General features: G+C 38.6%; 2 protein-coding genes across 2 annotated transcripts; one reads left to right on the top strand and one right to left on the bottom strand.

The window, feature by feature from the left end:
• The first annotated feature begins 1,093 nt into the window (after positions 1-1,093).
• hdac12 (histone deacetylase 12) lies at positions 1,094-5,622 on the top strand. The gene is made up of 8 exons (XM_057350854.1): positions 1,094-1,685; positions 1,774-1,917; positions 1,998-2,157; positions 2,601-2,797; positions 3,573-3,723; positions 4,723-4,839; positions 4,928-5,070; positions 5,286-5,622. The coding sequence occupies exons 1-8, from the start codon at positions 1,554-1,556 to the stop codon at positions 5,307-5,309; spliced, it is 1,068 nt and encodes a 355-aa protein (XP_057206837.1). The 5' UTR covers positions 1,094-1,553; the 3' UTR covers positions 5,310-5,622.
• Positions 5,623-6,044: 422 nt separating this feature from the next.
• On the bottom strand, positions 6,045-17,619 carry trmt9b (tRNA methyltransferase 9B). Its single transcript, XM_057351143.1, has 4 exons — positions 17,440-17,619; positions 11,198-11,479; positions 10,713-10,886; positions 6,045-8,162 (listed from the first exon to the last, which is right to left on the bottom strand). The coding sequence occupies exons 2-4, from the start codon at positions 11,349-11,351 to the stop codon at positions 7,234-7,236; spliced, it is 1,257 nt and encodes a 418-aa protein (XP_057207126.1). The 5' UTR covers positions 11,352-11,479; positions 17,440-17,619; the 3' UTR covers positions 6,045-7,233.
• Between the last annotated feature and the right edge of the window lie 729 nt (positions 17,620-18,348).

The following is an 18,348-nucleotide window of genomic DNA, read 5'->3' as shown; positions in this document are numbered from 1 at the left end:
CGTGCACTTGTGGCATTAACGGTCACTCTCCTCCAGCTGATTCTAATCTGACAGTTGATTCGCATTGTATCATGGGAAGTAGTGAGTGAATGAGCGTACATCGAATGTACAATCAAAATCAGAGTGCATTGTGGGTAAAAAGAGTGAACGAATGTAAGGAACGAAGTAGGGCCCTGTCCCAAATGGCGCACTCCGGTCTTGTGGACCTCCTCCGAGTCCACACTTGGTGACGTCAGGAAGTGCAGACCTACAGGGCACTAGGCACAAGTCCACAAGGGTACATGGGAGTGCATTTTGGGACAGACTTGAGGTCATCACACCGGAAAGAGCAAGCGGTGCATTCTAATCACTCTCGCGGTACTTTGTTGTCATCCGCTGATCAGTCTGCGCAGCGCCGCGTGTGGTCGACCACTTGTTGTCCCATTGTAGTATTTGGGACAGGAGCTGCAGGTTTTTATTGTTCTGTATTTCATATGTTGATATGCCACCCGAGCATTATGCAATAGATACTTATGTTTGTAATGCATTCATTTGTCATGACGTAAATGCAACTGCTTATGTATATTTATTTATTTGTATACAATATTCTTCTGTATGCACTTCTTAATATGCATATATGTTGTTGTTGTTATTTAATATTTCTCTATAATACAGAAGCTGTGTTGTTCAGCTTTACAGAGACAACTACATATAAATCTACAACAAAACATGGCTTACATGACGGATACATTTTTAAATGTATGTTTTGATAAAATTCTAAATTAATTTATTAATTGGTGACTTATTCACATTATTGCTTATTTATTTTCTATTAAGCCAGCTATTCAAGAATAAAAACTTTGAATGCAGTGCATTTTCTTAAGGTAGTTTACGTAAATGTCTGACATCCACGACACTCCTACCATCCGTTCTGTGATTGGCGTTCGCAAGGATTCCTGGGTAGGGGACTTCAGTTGAGTCTGCATCAATGCGGGCTTCGCCGAAGACCGCATCGAGGGCGCGAAGGAGGCGCTCGCGAGCAGACTTCTGAGCGCTAAAAAGACAAATGGGACACCCTACGGACTCGTAGACTTGGAGAGCACGCGCGATTTAAGTCCACGAGACCGCAAGTCCACATGAAGTGCGCCATTTGGGACAGGGCCTAGTTCACTCAGGTTTCGGACACCACTACAAGATGGCGGACACCCGAAGTAGTGCACTATATCTGAGATAGTGGGCGAATTCAGACACAGCTTTAGTTTTCCTCACACGCTCACTCCTCAACAGACGGTGGCAGTAGCACACTTCTGTTAAAACATGTTGAAACACAACAGACTACAGAATAGATAGATACACAAGAGTCTCATCTAGTACACACTCGTTGGGCGGCATGGATATCTTTCTCATGCAGTAATCTTCGATAAGATACAGCACATAACTTCATGCGCTTAAAAACATGTTATACACAAACTGTCTTCGATTACAGCTTTTGTGGAGCTTTGGTCCTTGTTTTATACTAGCACGCGTCAGCAAGGAGTTGTTACGCTGTGTATAATGTGTGTTATGTTGTAACAATGTTTTATTTATCATGTCGCACATTCGCGTGTAGAGCATTCGTCAAGTACACAGCGTTGTTGCGCGAGGAAACATTTCTAAAACGAAACCCATTGCGTAAGACACAGAGGAGGCTTTTCAACGCTAAACATGTAATAATTCCTGATTATTATCACATTAGAATTAGTCCAGGCAGGACATTTTCCTTACAGGCTTGTGAATTGTTCTTCATTTTTTCAGACTTGCCTTGAATCGGACGCACTTCCAATAGTTCATCATGTTAAGTACATAAGTGACCTCCCAGAAAACCACAGGTTCCCCATGGGAAAGTTTCCTAAAGTTCTGGAGTGTCTGCTTAGAGATCAAGTCATAACAGATAAACAGGTTTGGGCTTTTTCAGAGAACCTGATGTGTAACAAATGGATATTTCATAATAAAACTATTTTTATGTTGCTGTTCAGTAGGTTTGGGCCCCTAAAATTGCATCCAAAGAGCTTCTGGGTTGTGTGCATACTGAAGAGTATCTGGCCAACTTCATTGGTGGAAAAATCAGTGAGAAAGATCAGAGACGGACTGGATTTCCTTGGAGTGCTGGTTTAGTACAGCGCTGCAGATATGAAACGGGTATGTTATTTAACATGCGCAGAAAATGGGATAGCTGTCATCAATAAACCTTTGTGTTACATTTCACCCAAAATCAAGTGAAAATAATTGAAAAATAACCGTGCATCAAAAATATTAAGCCTGTTTTTGAACCATCAAGAAATGTTGTATTGTGGTCTCACAGTGTGTAAGTGAAACACCCCACCCTTAAGAATTCAAATACAAACAAAATACAGTGATAATATTCTGTGTAAAGTCCTTTTTTTCTTTGCAACAGATATTGCTATGAAATAATATTTAATATATGATTTAATTCAAAAATAATTGCTGATATACTTACAATGCACATGCTTTTCCTGTTATTTCAGAAGCAGCCAGTAGTTTCCACAGCTGTCACATTGTTTTGTTTTCCTGCCTCTTCAAAGCTGTCATTGTGTATTTCTCTTATCTGAGATGTGGTCCAGGCGGTACTGTCCTGGCAGGTGAGATATCCCTGCAGAAGGGACTAGCGTGTAGTACAGCTGGAGGGACCCATCACGCTTTCCCCGGCTACAGCTCTGGATTCTGTCTGCTCAATGATCTGGCTGTGGCTGCCAGACACCTGATGGGTGATTCCACTTCTAGGAAGAAGATTCTTATTGTGGATCTGGATGTACATCAGGTACAGGGCTACCAGTGGTCAGTCACTAAAACGGAAAAGATTTTGGAATACAGTATGCATTTAAGTGTGTGTGCTACTACTTTTTTTATTTATTCGTTTTTATTTTACAAAAGTGCTTGTCTGAAACTGTGCCAGAAATCACCCATTTATAAATGTCTTTGTGCGAAATATATTTGGAAGAATGCTTGTAAACAAAAAACAGTGAAAGCAAACAGTTCTGGGGCACTTTTGACTACCATTGTCATTTTTTCTACTATGGTAGAATCTTTCAAATATCTCTCTCTGTGTTCATCGGAACAATGACTTTTATACAGATTTGGCGCAACTCGAGGTTGAGTAAATGAATGACGGCTCTCACTAAATCCTTGGTGTTTCGAGTCAGATCCGTGGGCGTGGCTTGTTGGTTTTGACTAAATCCTTGGCGTTTCAGGTCTTACGAAACCTTTACCCTAACCTTACTCTAACCATCTAAACTACCCATAATTGTTAAAATAGCCTAAAAGCACGGTTGCGCGATGACGTCAGACTCGAAACACCAAGGATTTAGTGAGAGCCAAATGATGACAGAAGTTGTATTTTTGGGTGAACTGTCTCTTTAAATAGCTAAAGCTTCTGTTTTTCCGTCCGCATTACGTTTGCATGCTAGACTGAAATAACTACTAACCAACTGATGAGAGTCGCTACAGTATTTCTTCAGTTTGAAACAGTGTTTCTTTGTTGTGTTTTGACAAAAATGCTGAATTAAAGGGAATGTTTACTTTAGTCTTATCACTAGGGTGACGGCACGGCATTGATTTTTAAAGAAGAGCCAGATGTTTTTACCTTCTCGATGCATTGTGGAAAAAACTTTCCTTTGCAAAAGCAGAAGAGTGACCTGGATATCAGTGTGGAAGACGGTACTGAGGACAAAGAGTATCTTTCAAAAGGTATATTTATTTTACTCGCAAGCTGCAGTCCTTAACTTTGGCCTCTTTGTCGCCATCTCAGTTTGAAACATAAAATGTCAGTTCAGTTATATGCGGAGTTATTTTCTTTACGTGGGTTGTGCTTTGGCACTGCTGCTCTGCGCGGATGAATCCGAGCTCTGTGCTAAATGACCGCATCATCAGAGCACATCTGTACATCAAAGTGACAGTAACACGTGACCGTGTCTATACCAGATGAAACGTTTAAAACATCACTAATATAGAATCAATTGTAACGTTTGATATCGCATCGCGCCTGATGTAAACAAAAACTATAAATAACATGGAAAATACCGCCTACATTACGTCCTACAAGTAATATATCTGAAACATGTCGTCTGAACACATACACATATGCTGCTTTTGTTCTGACTACATGAAAGAAAGAAATGTCTTATAGACAGCTTCAAAGTGACAACATAAGCAGCGTTACTGCGCATGCGCGTGTTCATGGACTGCGCTAAACTTCCGGTACACCTTCACAAACAATAGAGTGCCTGTAGATTATTTCTGATAACAATCAAAAGAAACCGAGAAGAACCGTAATTTGGCTAAACATGTCTCTCCTATATTTTTTATTTAGACTGCGATACCAAGCTCAACCGCTAGATGTCAGTGTACCATACTGTTACTTTAAATGCAACCGAACTACAGGACCCATTAATTTCATAAAATGAACATACAACAAAATTCAACAAATCGTTTATTTAATACAATTATTATACAATATAATAATAATATAGAGTAATATTAGCATAAATTAAATATAAATAGTTATATTATTATAGACACTAGCCAAACACAAACTGGAAGTTAAATGCAGTCCAGACGCGCACGTCCGATGAAACGGTCTATAGGTGTCTTTGAATATTAAATATGAATATTAGTGCTCTAATTGTTTAATAGCATAATACCATTAACACATGTCATGATCATTGGCTGAGCTCATTTCCTGTGCAGTCCAGGAACACCTCCCTTGGTTACTGGACACGTTCCACCCTGATCTGGTGCTGTATGATGCCGGAGTGGATCCGCACCGGGAGGATGAGCTCGGAAGACTTCGCCTCACAGATCAGGGTGAACCGTACCACTCCATCATCCACATATATGATCATAATCAGAGCACAGATTTATTGTACTGATTTCATGCATTTACCCAACACAGGACTTTACCAGAGAGATCTTTACGTACTTCAGACAGTCATTAAAAAGGGCATTCCTGTGGCCACTGTTATCGGAGGAGGATATTCCAGAGATATCGATCGTTTGGCACAGAGGCACTCAATAATTCACAGGGCTGCATCCAAGGTGAGGTAGCAGAATTGGATGGCAGTAAAGAGGGATGATCTCAGGATGACACGTGATGCTCTGCCTTTTCGTGTTGACATTATTATGAGGCAGCTTGCTATGAAACAAACTCGATGTTTTCTCTCCCTTTTATTGCCTGAATGTAAACAGCAATATTGAACTGTCAGGGCTTTTGTGTGCTCATAATGATCCATTATGATGATTTCTTCTGTTAGGTTTGGAGAGAATATGGATTGTAAACCCATGATGGAAATGTACGGCAAACAGAGAGACCGTCTATGAACTTTCTGCAAATACAGTCATCACTGTTGCCAAGGCAATTTAATTTATTAATAAAATGTAATATTAAAATCAGTTTTTGTCCTTTTTTATAAATTGTTGGTTTTTATTAATTATTATTATATTACTAGTATTTATTGATCTTAATTAAAACTAATTTCAACATTTAAAAACACATTTTAAAATTACCAATATACACCGTATAATGATATATTGCGATACAAAAAATATTTACGCTATGTGTTTTTTTAAACAATATGACATCTGTTTTATCATTGGTTGACCTGCGTCACATTTGTAATGTTTTCATATTGTTTTTTTTATTTTGTGCATTTACTACTTGGGCTTCAGCTTTCTTTTTTAAAAATAAATATGTTTAAAATCGTTTTCAGTAACTATCATTTTTTATTAATTTACATCCAGAATGTACAAGTTAATTCAACCTTGAATGTCAGTTTGATAACATGTTGTATGTACAACAAAAATATTATTGATATCATATTATAATAATTATATTATATATAAAAATTTTAATTAAATCTTATTTTAAGTTACATTTTTTACATTTGGTTCATAATATAAAGATTTTTAAAATGCTGAATTGTTAGTTTCTGTGAGCTAATACATTAACTAATGTTAATAAATGAGACCTAATTGTTTAGGCTGTTTTACAGTAGAGAAATACTTGTCCCAGTGGGTCAGATAAAAACGAAATATAGTGCTTTTATTTGATTCCACAGTCAAACTACACAACCACAAATAAAAAAAAAATGGTTCAAGTTCAAAAGAAAATTGAAGACCATTGCAGCGACATTGACACGGTCAAGTTACATCAACACAAACACAATTTGCAATACCTGCACTTGTTCAAGTTTCACAATGTAAAGTCATGTGCAATCAAGTAACATTAGACAAAATGTTGTTAAAAAGCTTCTGCAACAGACCACAACACAACAGCTCAGCTTTACGGTGTCACTAACCACACAACACAACAACTACTACACAGATAAACTCCTGAAGAGACTTCTATAAGAAAACTCTGGTAATGTGCTCACATTGTTTGGTTCAGAATAATGTGCTATCTTTTCTGTTTCAGGCAGACATTGCTTAAGACTGTTAAACGTAACACGCCATTAAAATCAGTGCAAGTTAAGTTCATCATTTATAATTATAACCAAAACTGATTGTGTAAGACATCACAGATAATGTTAAAGGAACAGTTCACCCAAAAAGGAAAATTCTTTCATCATTTACTCTTTAAGTTGTTCCAAATCTGTATAAATGCCTTTGTTCTGATGAACACACAGAAAGATATTTGGAAAAATGCTTGTAACCAAACAGTTCTTGGCCACCATTGACTACCATAGTAGGAAAATCGCTTCATAAATTTCTTTGTTCTGTTAAACACAAAAGAAGATATTTTGAAGAATGAAGGAAAGCAAACTACCATTGTCATTTTTTCTACTATGGTAGTCAATGGTGGCCAAGAACTGTTTGGTTACAAGCATTCTTCCAAATATCTTTCTCTGTGTTCACCAGAACAAAGACATTTATACAGATTTGGAACAACTCGAGGGGGAGTAAATGATGACAGAAGTTTTATTTTTGGGTGAACTGTCCCTTTAAGCAGGATATGGGCACATTTGTAAAACAAAATGTAGTGTCTAGTAACATTAGTGTTCCTAGAGATAAAATAAATAAAATGGTCTCTATTTTGAACAACACTTGTCTAGTCAGAGCATCAATACCTTGCTGGTTATTGCCATTGATACTGAACACCCAGCATCTGATATTAGTTCTCATCCAAAAACATAAAATCTCAAACTATGAGTTTAAAAGCTTAAAAACGTCAATAAAAATAGACATAAATGTTTAAAATGAGATTTAAACCTTCCAGACTTGGATCTTCTCAGCCACCACACACCAGTTAGCGTGGTCCAAGTAAGTCTGGAGAACATGAAGTTCATCAACATGGTTCTCGATCAGCTGCGTCAGTTCTCCTTCCCTGAATACATGGTAGTACCGCAGACAAGAGTCCTTCATCTGTCCGTCATTCCATTCTTTCACGCCCCCGGTGTCCCCCAGAGACCCTGTGCTTTCTTGTCTCTGCATGGAATGTTGTCCGTTTGCTGTGCTACCAACCTCCCCGTGTTTTTCATTACTGGACTGCTCCTTTTGGTAGGACACCAAGTCTGGAAGAGGAACTGAGGAACAATCCTGTACAAGCTCGACACGGAGGGTTTCGTCTTCATTACTAGCACTGCTGTTGTCGGTTTTATGGACTTGATCATGAGGGTCTGAGATGAAGACATCTTCTTCGAGACTGGTTCTGGAAGAGGACGAAAAGAGGTTCGAAACCTGTCTAATGAGACCCCTGCCACTGGCCCGCAGGCTCCTGCTCTCCGCAGCTTCATCTGCAGGGGTTTGGAAAGTGCCGGAGGTGGACCTGGACACGGTCAGACTGCCGAAGTCCAGCACTGAATCCAGAGATCTGGAGAAGAACCAAAGCCTCTGTTGCTTCTGCTGACTGGGGCTGGCGAGCTCGCCCTCGTCCACCACTGAAGATGTGCTTTTCACCTTTCTGTGCTTGTCGCTCGAATCGGCGTCGTCGCTGACGCTTTGGGTTCCGTCGCCTCGACCGTGGATTGGAGGATTGGGATTCCATGGAATGAAGATGTCTTGTTTCTCAAACTTACGCCTCTTCTGCTCCATGGCCCAAACGTAGATCATGATTCTCCCTCCCACCCGCAGGGTGCGGGCCATCTCCTGTATTGCTCGGATACGCCGCTCTTTGGTGGACATGTGGTGGATGACTAAGCAATCGAGAGAAATTGCATTCACAGAGGTCAATGATATACAGTGTCGTCATTTAAAGAAACAGTTCACCCAAATATTAACATGACACAGGTTTGGAACAAACATAAGTAAATACAAATAAATGCATATACAAATACATTAAATACATTATTAACCTGCAGTCTGTAAACACCACCTCTGTTTGAAACGTAAAATTGCAGTTTACTTCACGAATTTATTTTTTACACGGGTTAAAATTGAATGATGTCAAACTGACGTTTCTCACGAAACTGTACCCGACAGCTCAAGTTATAAATCGTAAATAAAGCTTATGGTTGAATCCGGGTACAGTTTGTGCTTCATTTGTTCAGTAACTTATTTTTATTCAAGTTTAAACATATAAAGTTGCGGATTGTAGCTTTAAATAATTTTACAGTAACTGATAAATAATATCATCATTATCAACATCATCATTTGGAAGAACTGATAATAATTAAAAACAATTTTAATATATTTTGAATTTTTAATTATTTGGCTATTTCATTTAGACATTTATGTATTTTGTTATATTATGTATTTATTTATATAATATTTATATTTTTAAAAAATAATAATTTTTTAAAATAATAGATAAAATAAAAAAAAAAAAAAAAAAAAAAAAAAAAAAAAAAAAAAAAAATAAAAAAAAAAAAAAAAAATAAAAAAAAAAAAAAAATTTTAAATTTTTTATAAAATACATAAATATTTATAAATTATATATCTTATTGGATATTGTATTGCTCATTTATTATACTTATAACTCAAATAATTTTGAAGGTTTTCTTTTCCAGTTCTTACATCTAAGAAAGCTCTTAAACGAAATCTGAAACCAAACTCAATGCAGTACGCACACAGTTCATGTCAGTAGACGCTCCATGTGTTAGATGCGGTTTAAACCATTATGAAACATATCATCAATGGCCACATTAATGTCGCTGGGGATTCACGAGGGGTTGCCAGGTGACCCATCTGTATTCTGTACAGCCTGACAACAAACACTCCCAGACCTCTTCCAAGAACTGCTAATCTCCTGTAACCTAGTAACACCTCTTGTTTCCTTCGCCTCATAGAGCTTAAATACACCTACATGACAGCTCTATTTCACATTAATGGCAGCAGATTGATATTAAATGGCTAAATCATTGAATTACCATGTTAATCTGGATGTATCAGATGAGATGTAATTGACGAATGTTAATCCTTGTTAAAGGGATCATATGGCGCGAATACGTGTTTTTCTGTGTCTTTGGTGTGTTATAAATTGCCCATGCATGTATTAGACACGTAAAATTGCAAAAATTCAAGTGTGGGAACAAAAGATGCATTCTATGTAAAAGCGAATGCTCACCCAGACCTGCCTGAAACGCCTCGTGTAACCACACCCCCACAAATCTACGTCATTTCGTGGTATGATTTGACTAAGACCGCCCAAATGTATACGCAAGTAAGGTGGGCGTACTTGTAAATCTCATTGTATCGTCGCTGCCGCAGCCATGTTGTGGAGACGCTGTGTGTTTCGTTGTGAAAAGAAAGCCTCTTTGTTTGCCCTTCCAAAAGATGAGACAACTAAAAACGAATGGTTACATTTCATTTACAGTACTGTTCCAGAACAGAACAATCCGAATATTCAAGTGTGTGCAGCGCATTTCACAGATGATCGCTTCATGAACCTGGGAGAGATCAAGGCCGGCTGTGCACGAAAGCTTTGGTTAAAAAGTGGGGCAATTCCAACCATTACAACTTGGCAAGGACAGTCTGGCGCTTCAGATTCGCAGCCTGTAAGTCTATTTTCATCGTAAAATACTTTGTTACGGACTAACGCCAGTTGAGTTTGTTGTGCGTTTGTAGCGCATGTTGTTTCTTTGTGTGATCTGCAAATGCAGACACGCGCGCAATGTGGAAAAAAGACAACATAAGTCCTAATAATCAGTAACTATGTTCCAACTAGAGGCAACAAATGTGGTGTTTATTATGGGGTTTATTGTCTTTGTTGAGTCGCGATGAGACACGGCGTGACACTGGTTGATCACTAACGGCAAATCTTTATAACGTCGTAACTGATAAGGAAAGTACCGATGACATTTTATCACCCATCAATACAATTGCTTGGGAACATGATGTTCCAAATATGGTAAGAGGCGTTACATTTCCCTCACACGCTTGCAGTATTCGACCAATCACCACGCACTGGTTAACTGGCCAATCATAGCACACCTCGCTTTTCAGAGCCATGAGCTTTGTTAAAAATCAGCGCGTTTCAGAGAGGCGGAGCGAAGAGGAGATACCAACATGCACGCTATGTGGAAAATACAGCGTTTATCAACCTTGCATTCCATCTAAAACAAACGATAATATTCGTTTTAGCCGTGTCATATGACCCCTTTAACCATTATGTTAACATTTTCCACATTTTTTTGTGGAGGCCTATACTACAGTACAAATGCCCATTTTTACTGCTCCAAATAAAACACAAATGTACACAAAAACTGTTTAAGATTTTCAAAATGCAAGATTTACAGTTGCATTACCTGCGATAGAGAGCACTGCATCAAAACAGCCGTCTCTGTAGGGTAAGCGCAGTCCGTCGCACAGTTGCACCTCATGGCCCTGACTCCACGCCGAGTCCACCAACGGCCGACACGCGTCACAGCCCAATTTAAAGATGTTCTCATTGATGTGCAGATATTTACCATTGCCACATCCTGCAATATTTCAATATAAGAACAGTCAAGCAACTTAGACTAAGTTCAGACAGACTTTCCAGTCCAAAAAGCTCTTTTCAACTATCTGGAGTGTTTTGTAATAACTTTGGTGCACATTCATCCTTATTATTAACTTTATTATCAGTAGTGAACACTGTCCACAAAAGCAGTGCCTGTTAACATTCCATTAACCATAATTGTGTTTTTCAAAGCAGCAAAGCGAATCAACGTAGTTATTTTCAGCCCCAAGGGAGTTGTTTTTTTAGGAAACCGTGACTCCCAAAGCACATTAATCTGTGAGAAAAACGTACCTACGTCAGCCACGATGCTACCGGGCTCCTGCTCCAAAAGGAACTGTTTGACCTTGGGCCAAGCCTTGTAACGGCTGTCATTGAAGTAGGGTGCAATCCTCTCGTACACACTGTGAACATGCTCTCTCTCCAGCTGGCTGGCAGCCTCGTCCATGCTGCTCTCTATTAAACCTCACAGAGCATCTTCACCACTTAGCCAAAGGAAGAGACCGCAGGCCAGACACCAAATGAGACCCGAACATCGAGTTCCTTGCTCCTAATGCTCTGGATCCAAATCCATTCCTGTAAGAAAAAGAAAGGCTCTGATCGGTTGCTTCGCTAATGTACTTTTTGCAAAAGCAAATCAATGACTGTATAGCTAAGCTTACATTTAAGCATTAAGGAACTATAAAGATTCACAGACACTGACAATGCAACGTTAATGAATGTTCTGTAATGTGCAGTGGTGCACTGGTGTCGTGTTGAGGTGTAAAAATCAACTGGAACTTTTCAATCGGATGGTGGAAAAGCATCTGCAGACAGACTGCGAGAGATGTTTCTCTTCTCTACCTTCTTATATACAACAGTACAATAAAGGAGTGTCTCGCATTGATTATTCATCATGTTAATGATGATAATATGAAACATAATCCGCCCAAACAATAAAAATGAAAACGGTCTCATAATTTATTCACCCTCATGCCATCCCAGATATATGAGTTCATTTCGTCAGCTGCGCTCCTAGATGTTTGTTTCTTTTTGTTTCCATTTCACTAAAGACAGAAAACTCATCATCATTTTGCTTCAGAAGACATTAACCCTGATAATAAATGAAGTTGGGAGAAATATATGGATATAAAGTGAAAGATATTGAAAGGTGCTATGTGTCATTTTTGGAGGATCTATTGACAGAAATGCAATAGAATATATGACGACATCTTAGTCCTGTGTTAGCCACCAAAGTGCTTCGAAAGGCAGGGGGAGCGGTCGAATGAGCCGTTGGTTGCAATTTGAAATCTCACCACTAGATGCCACTAAATATTACACACTGGACCGTTAATCTATTTAAAAGAGGATCTATTTTAATTTTTAAGAGATGTTTTCTCTTTATAGTTATAAATCATAATTGTATCAAATTAATCATTCTAAAAAACACTTTGTGCATGTTCGACATTCGTAAACGTAAACGTAAACGTAAACATCCCATTTCTGCTACAATGACCAAAATTGCTGTCATTTAGATGCTCCCATCTCATGGCAATGAAATGGAAAGAGTATATAGTGGCAATACTGATATCTAAAAATTCAAACGGTTTTCTGTTTCAAAAAAATCCAGTGAGATTCTGTGTCTGATCAATTCCATGTTCTCATCCTTTCCACCTGAGAACATTTCACAAATTGTTCCTCTCCTGCCACTCGACAGCACAAACAAAAAGCTGACACACACACACACGCACACGCACACACACACACACACACACACACACACACACACACACACACACACACACACCTCCTGACTACAGCACACATCACTTATCCAGACGTCTAGCAGTCAACATACAGCCGTACATCATTTCTCCTCCTACACACACACTGGACGTGCCAGGATGCTGCTGATGCTGTAAACACAAGTGGAAAGGGCAAACAGCCTGCGATTCCAGTGTGCAAGCATGCGCCTGTATCAAAATGCAGAGCGGACGTCGCTTTCCAAAACGCATTCTGCCACCTCTGATGTGTTTTTAAAGGCTTGCTCGTGATACAAGCGGTGCTCTTCAAACGAAACGCATTAGCTTTGTGTTGTATTTACTACAACGCTTGAAGAGCAACAGGGCTGATACAACTCAACAGGACAGAGAGTAAAGCTTTAACGAATCTCTTGACTCCATTATCCAGACATTCGGCACCTGTTTGTAAATTTCAAATGATATTTTGATAATAGTACATTGCGTTACAGTACATTGCTAGAATGTTCAGCAGCTAAAATGTAACTGATATAACATTTGCATACGGAGTATTTGAAGAAAAAAAACATTACTCTGGTTGGTCAATCGCTGCGGTGAGATATGTTTCTAGACCCATAAGAAAGCGAAACCACAGAGAAGACGTTTTCAATATCTTAATTATTTGTCATTGACATTTATGAGATTAAAATACTTCAACGTCTCAAAGAATTCTCACGAGAAAATACCTAGAAATCTCTAATCCATGTCCAGTTTTAGAAGAGATCGTAACAAACTGTGCTCAGATTTGCCAAGTCTCCTGCCATTTCTCACGAAATGTATAATCGGCCAGACAGCCACCCATCGTGACTAATAGACCCCATCACAATTGGCATCTCGAGTATTTACCCATCTAAAGTCAGCATCAAACTGCAAAGACTGTGTTTCTTGTGTGCCTTCTCAATGTCCTGATAATAGACGACATACTTTAATCCATTCTCATTCATGTCTATTCTTTCGCAGTCATGCAAGCACTAGGAAATGAACATCTAATTTATTCTCAAGTGCGTGTCTGAGGGCATCGGGTGAAACTGGTGTTAAACTAACTGCCTTTCAGTCGGTTGAGATGTTGCGAGTAGGGAAGCGAAGCTACGGATCAATGAGCGAGCATTTCAAAGCAAATCCACATCGGATGCTTATCGACTCCACTGCATTACAAATGACAAAGTTCACTCAATAATCTCACGGTCCGGCCAACAAATTGATGCGACCTTCATGCGGACCGGTAGTAAAGCCAAGACGGGTCTGCAACGAAATACAATACAAAAAAGGTTTCACGGGTTCCTTTTGACTTTTACAGATATTAAACAAATGACGGAAATCTATAACTGTTGGTGTTTAATGTGTAACAAGGCTTTTCTACTGTAAAGGGCAAATGATCCACCGGGGTATTTGGTTGAGAGCAGAGCTGTCTTGTTTCATAATGCCTCGGTGGTTTAGTGATGTAGTGTGGTGTGGTGGATGTGTTACGTAACAAAAAGGCTCTTTGGGTTGAATCACATGTTGCCCTACAGCAGAACCGCACAGATGAGCCATAAAAAAACAACACGGAATGTGTGACGCACTGGCCAAAATGAGAACATGAAAACGGAGAGGTCATTCAAGAACACGGACTCTAAGGGAGATGAAGAATTGGAAGAAGGTTATCTTACAAACATCTTACACAATAGATCGTTTTAATAAAATCCAAGAGCGCATGAATGCTAAAGCAAACTCAAACTTCAAGGAGCGCTAAAACCACTCCTTTCCTGAAGGAATGTTGTCCTGAATGTGCGGTATCAAAGTGACATTTAACAACTTACATCTCTCCTCATACAGAAAAAATGTCACCGGTTGTCACCTTTACGAAACATCGGACCTCCGTCAAACACGGCCAATTGTGCCTTCGGTTATTTTAAAGGGCATCGTGCCACCAACACTTTTCCTATCCATATGGATCCTCAGCTGGTTTGCAGTGCTGTTGAGACCTCTGATGGTCCTTCATTACGGAGACTATTTTAAGATCACACCCACTGACAGAAGGATGGGAGAAGAGCGTTTGGGCGCCAACACTGTTTGCCGTACACAGCCCTGTCAAGACTCGACTGAATCCAATTGTCCCCTCAATTTATTAACATGCTCAGCTCGACAGGCGTTATGTAAGCAGCTGCAAGCTGAATGCTGGGAGAATACAGAGCAGCAGCATCTAAAATTACAAGCCAGCAATACCCCGACAGACAACTCTTCTATTACAGACAGCGGATCCGTTTCAATACTAATAGAAAACAGAATGAACAATACGGAGCTGAATGGTTTCGTTATATATCTGTGGGCAGATTATAACGGATGCAGTACTTCTAATGAAACATTGAATAGGTTTTTCACTTTGACTTTGAGGCCTCAAGTCTACTTTTACATGCGAGTACCATATTCATATTACATGGTATATTCACAAAGACTTTGGTACCCGTTCAAAACTATTGCATCATGGTATCATACAAAATGAGGTGTGTTATGATACACCATCACGATTCCATCCAACACACGCTAGTGGATTACGACATGATAGTATCACAATATATTGAAATTTTTTTTAAAAGAAACCAAAATTCAAATAACAGATTCATTTCTTAAACATTATGAATTTTCAATTGTCCTTTAAAAATCATTTTTGTTTCGATAGAATTGACAGCATAACTTTAAACCTTTTATATGTAACTTAAAAAACGTATAGGTCTGTCACTGAAAAATAAAAGTGAATTTTAATACAAAAAAAAGAGTTGAACTTTAAACAATAACTAGTATACTTTAAAGCAGTAAAAGCAATAAGCAGTAAAGGTATAAAAATATTATATAGCTTATGTTGACAGAGGTCACGTGTTATCAGCTCAACCAATGGGATAGAAGACATTTACCAATTACAATAGTTCTACAATTCATATCGTATTTTTGCAACACGGTATATCCTGTATACTGCTACACGCCTACACAAAACGTTAGCGCTTTAAAGCAGAGGTAACATGCTATTTCATGCATTCTGACTTCTTTAAACTGTTAAACGTGCTGGCTTCTCAAGCTTAACGTGGTCAAAAAATGAGTTGAACGTATGACGTAGTATTTCTGTGCTCGATTCACTCCGCCAGGGATCCTACAGATTTCGGAAAGTTTTTTTCGAACAAGGATTCCTGTTTCATAACAAGGGTTCTTAGTCCCTTATTGGACAATTCTCCCAGAAACGCACGCCCACGCGTCAATCAGCCAGCGTGAGAAAGCGCACGCCCATCAATGCCACTTCACTCGGCTGACGGAAGTTTAGCTGTGTTTGTTTGCTCACTGCATTTGGGTGATGAATGTTATATAAACGGTGGATATAACGCTGGATTTCGAGATCGTTTGAAACTGATACCCAGCGCTAAAAGATGCCAGACATGTTATATATTATAAAAGTCAAACTATGTTATATATATATATATATGAAGAGTTTGGTTCCAAAACGCTATAAATCCATTTTGATTAATTTGAGTAAAAATGTGTTTTCTTTACAAAGAAAGTGGCAAGATGAAAACCACTATTTTCTGTTTCAAAGTGTCACATAGCATCTTTAGGTTCAAGTAACATAAAAAATTCAAATCCAGATTTTGATTTTAAAAGATTTATTATAAAAACTGATCTTTTTTCCAAAATGCAATAAATCCATTGAATCAATATAAAAGTTATTTTTCATATTGAAACTGTTGAAAAAACACAACAAAGTGTGTTGATCCACATATGACAGCCTCTGAACTCAATACAATACTAATACAAAGACTGGCGTAAATTGCGGTTTGGAGAAAAAAGGGAGAAAACAAGACAGAATAACACGGCGGATATCGCATTTTGCGTAAAATTAAAAATACCTTGACTTTTCAATACCGACCTGATACAATACTGATTTTGGCGGAAACTCATTTTTTTAAAATGGAGTTTATCGCATTTTGGAACCACACTCTTCATATGTTTGTGTTTTGTTGGCAATTGGCGTGTACGTGCATAATGTAAACAACAAGAATTTATAGTGAATCAATGTGATGATGTATTGTGTGCTCGTGCTGTAATCCCCCCTCCCCCCGCACGCCTCCAGGCGCTCATCTTTTTCCGGAAATAATCGTACAGCTGTATCTGTCTTTTATCAATTTGATTAAACTAAATACTCTTCTAAATTACGAAGTATGCAATACTACTGTACAGGTCCTCAAGATTAATATGAGATTGGCAGAAACTGCGTGTAACCTTCTCTTTAAAATCTACAACACAAAATACAGTAAGTTAAATTATATGCATCTATGCAAACAATACTTGGAGATTTCAAAACACTTTAGTAACCAGGTACTTGTTGTACATTTATATACACACATGAATATATCAATATTATAAAATATAAAAAGATGAATAATCTCAAAATGTAGTATATCATTTGACTCACTGATCTGACTCAGTCAAGTAACAGTTACACTATCATTACTCAGCACAGAGGCTGACATTCATTCAAGTTCACCACACGACCAGAATGATCTCTGATGGACGTCTTTAAACTTTGAAGCGACATGAGGTAATCTTATTTTGAGAGGTAATTTACAGATTATTATAATGAACATGCACGTCACGTTACATATTCAAGCGTCAATTCAAAACATATTTGTGCAACAAGGTCCAAATCAATTCATTTAATGTTACAGACTGAAAGTTGAATCGGATGTTTATCTTCAACACAAGCGCCACAAACATCCTTTGCATCAAACCTACCTTCTCCTTTCTCAAGATGTGGTCAAACATACATAACACATCCGACGAGAGACCGAATCTTTATTTCACGGCATTATATTAACGCGACATCCGAGCAGGAGACAGCGACAAACAACACCGACTGTGTACAACCGGCGGATGGGTTAATAAATACATGTTCACTGCGCTCGACCCCATGAACCGAAGTGGTGTCCGATTCGCGAACACGTGAATCTTAGGAGCTGGTTCTTTTGAAGATTCGGTCGAACCGATTCTCTGAATATTTGAAATCACTTGACCGTAAACTTTGTGGGGGGGGGGGGATGGCTTGAAATAATCAACAGCGCAGCTCTAACGTATAATATATTTATTATATAATATACGTTTTTGGAGCACACATGCACACAAAATGATACTAAAAGCAATTCAAATGTAACCTATTTGAGAACACAGTAATACATAACAGTAAAAAACTATAATATTATTGCTAAAAAATATTGCTCAGGAAGCACAATCGTCTGCCAAATGCATAAAAAGTAAATGAGAAGAAATAATAAAAGGAACGTAAAGTTGCGCGTGGGACCTTTTTGAAAAGGCGAGTCAGACGAATCGAATCATTTTTACATACCGTCCAAATGATTCGACTCCCTAAAATGAATCGGATTAACCAATGTTGCTAGACTGATGAGTGAATTAAAACGAGAGCGCAGGAACACAGGGCGTAACATCCGCGGCTGCCATTGGTCGGTTCAGTCACGTGTCTCGACACAACAAACACACACTTGCACGTGTCAAACGGATGAGCAGCATTTCCATTCAATGATGATTCAGACTTTTGATGTCAAGACAAAAGAGCAGAAAATGATATTTAAAGGCAAAAATTCCAGCAGTGTGATTAACAACACAGTAGCACGTGCAATTGCTATTTGC

This window comes from Triplophysa rosa, linkage group LG14 (genome assembly GCF_024868665.1).
Source record: "Triplophysa rosa linkage group LG14, Trosa_1v2, whole genome shotgun sequence".
NCBI lineage: Eukaryota > Metazoa > Chordata > Actinopteri > Cypriniformes > Nemacheilidae > Triplophysa > Triplophysa rosa.
This window is presented reverse-complemented; position numbering and strand designations above follow the sequence as displayed.

Bases quoted from the DNA above. Each gene is read 5' to 3' on its own strand.
- hdac12 (XM_057350854.1), top strand. From the start codon at position 1,554: ATGTTTTATTTATCATGTCGCACATTCGCGTGTAGAGCATTCGTCAAG. The intron at 2,158-2,600 runs GTATGTTATTTA...GATGTGGTCCAG, and splicing joins GCGCTGCAGATATGAAACGG to GCGGTACTGTCCTGGCAGGT. The intron at 3,724-4,722 runs GTATATTTATTT...TTTCCTGTGCAG, and splicing joins CAAAGAGTATCTTTCAAAAG to TCCAGGAACACCTCCCTTGG.
- trmt9b (XM_057351143.1), bottom strand. From the start codon at position 11,351: ATGGACGAGGCTGCCAGCCAGCTGGAGAGAGAGCATGTTCACAGTGTG. The intron at 10,887-11,197 runs GTACGTTTTTCT...GAAATATTGCAG, and splicing joins TAGCATCGTGGCTGACGTAG to GATGTGGCAATGGTAAATAT. The intron at 8,163-10,712 runs GTAATGCAACTG...TCGATTGCTTAG, and splicing joins TGCAGTGCTCTCTATCGCAG to TCATCCACCACATGTCCACC.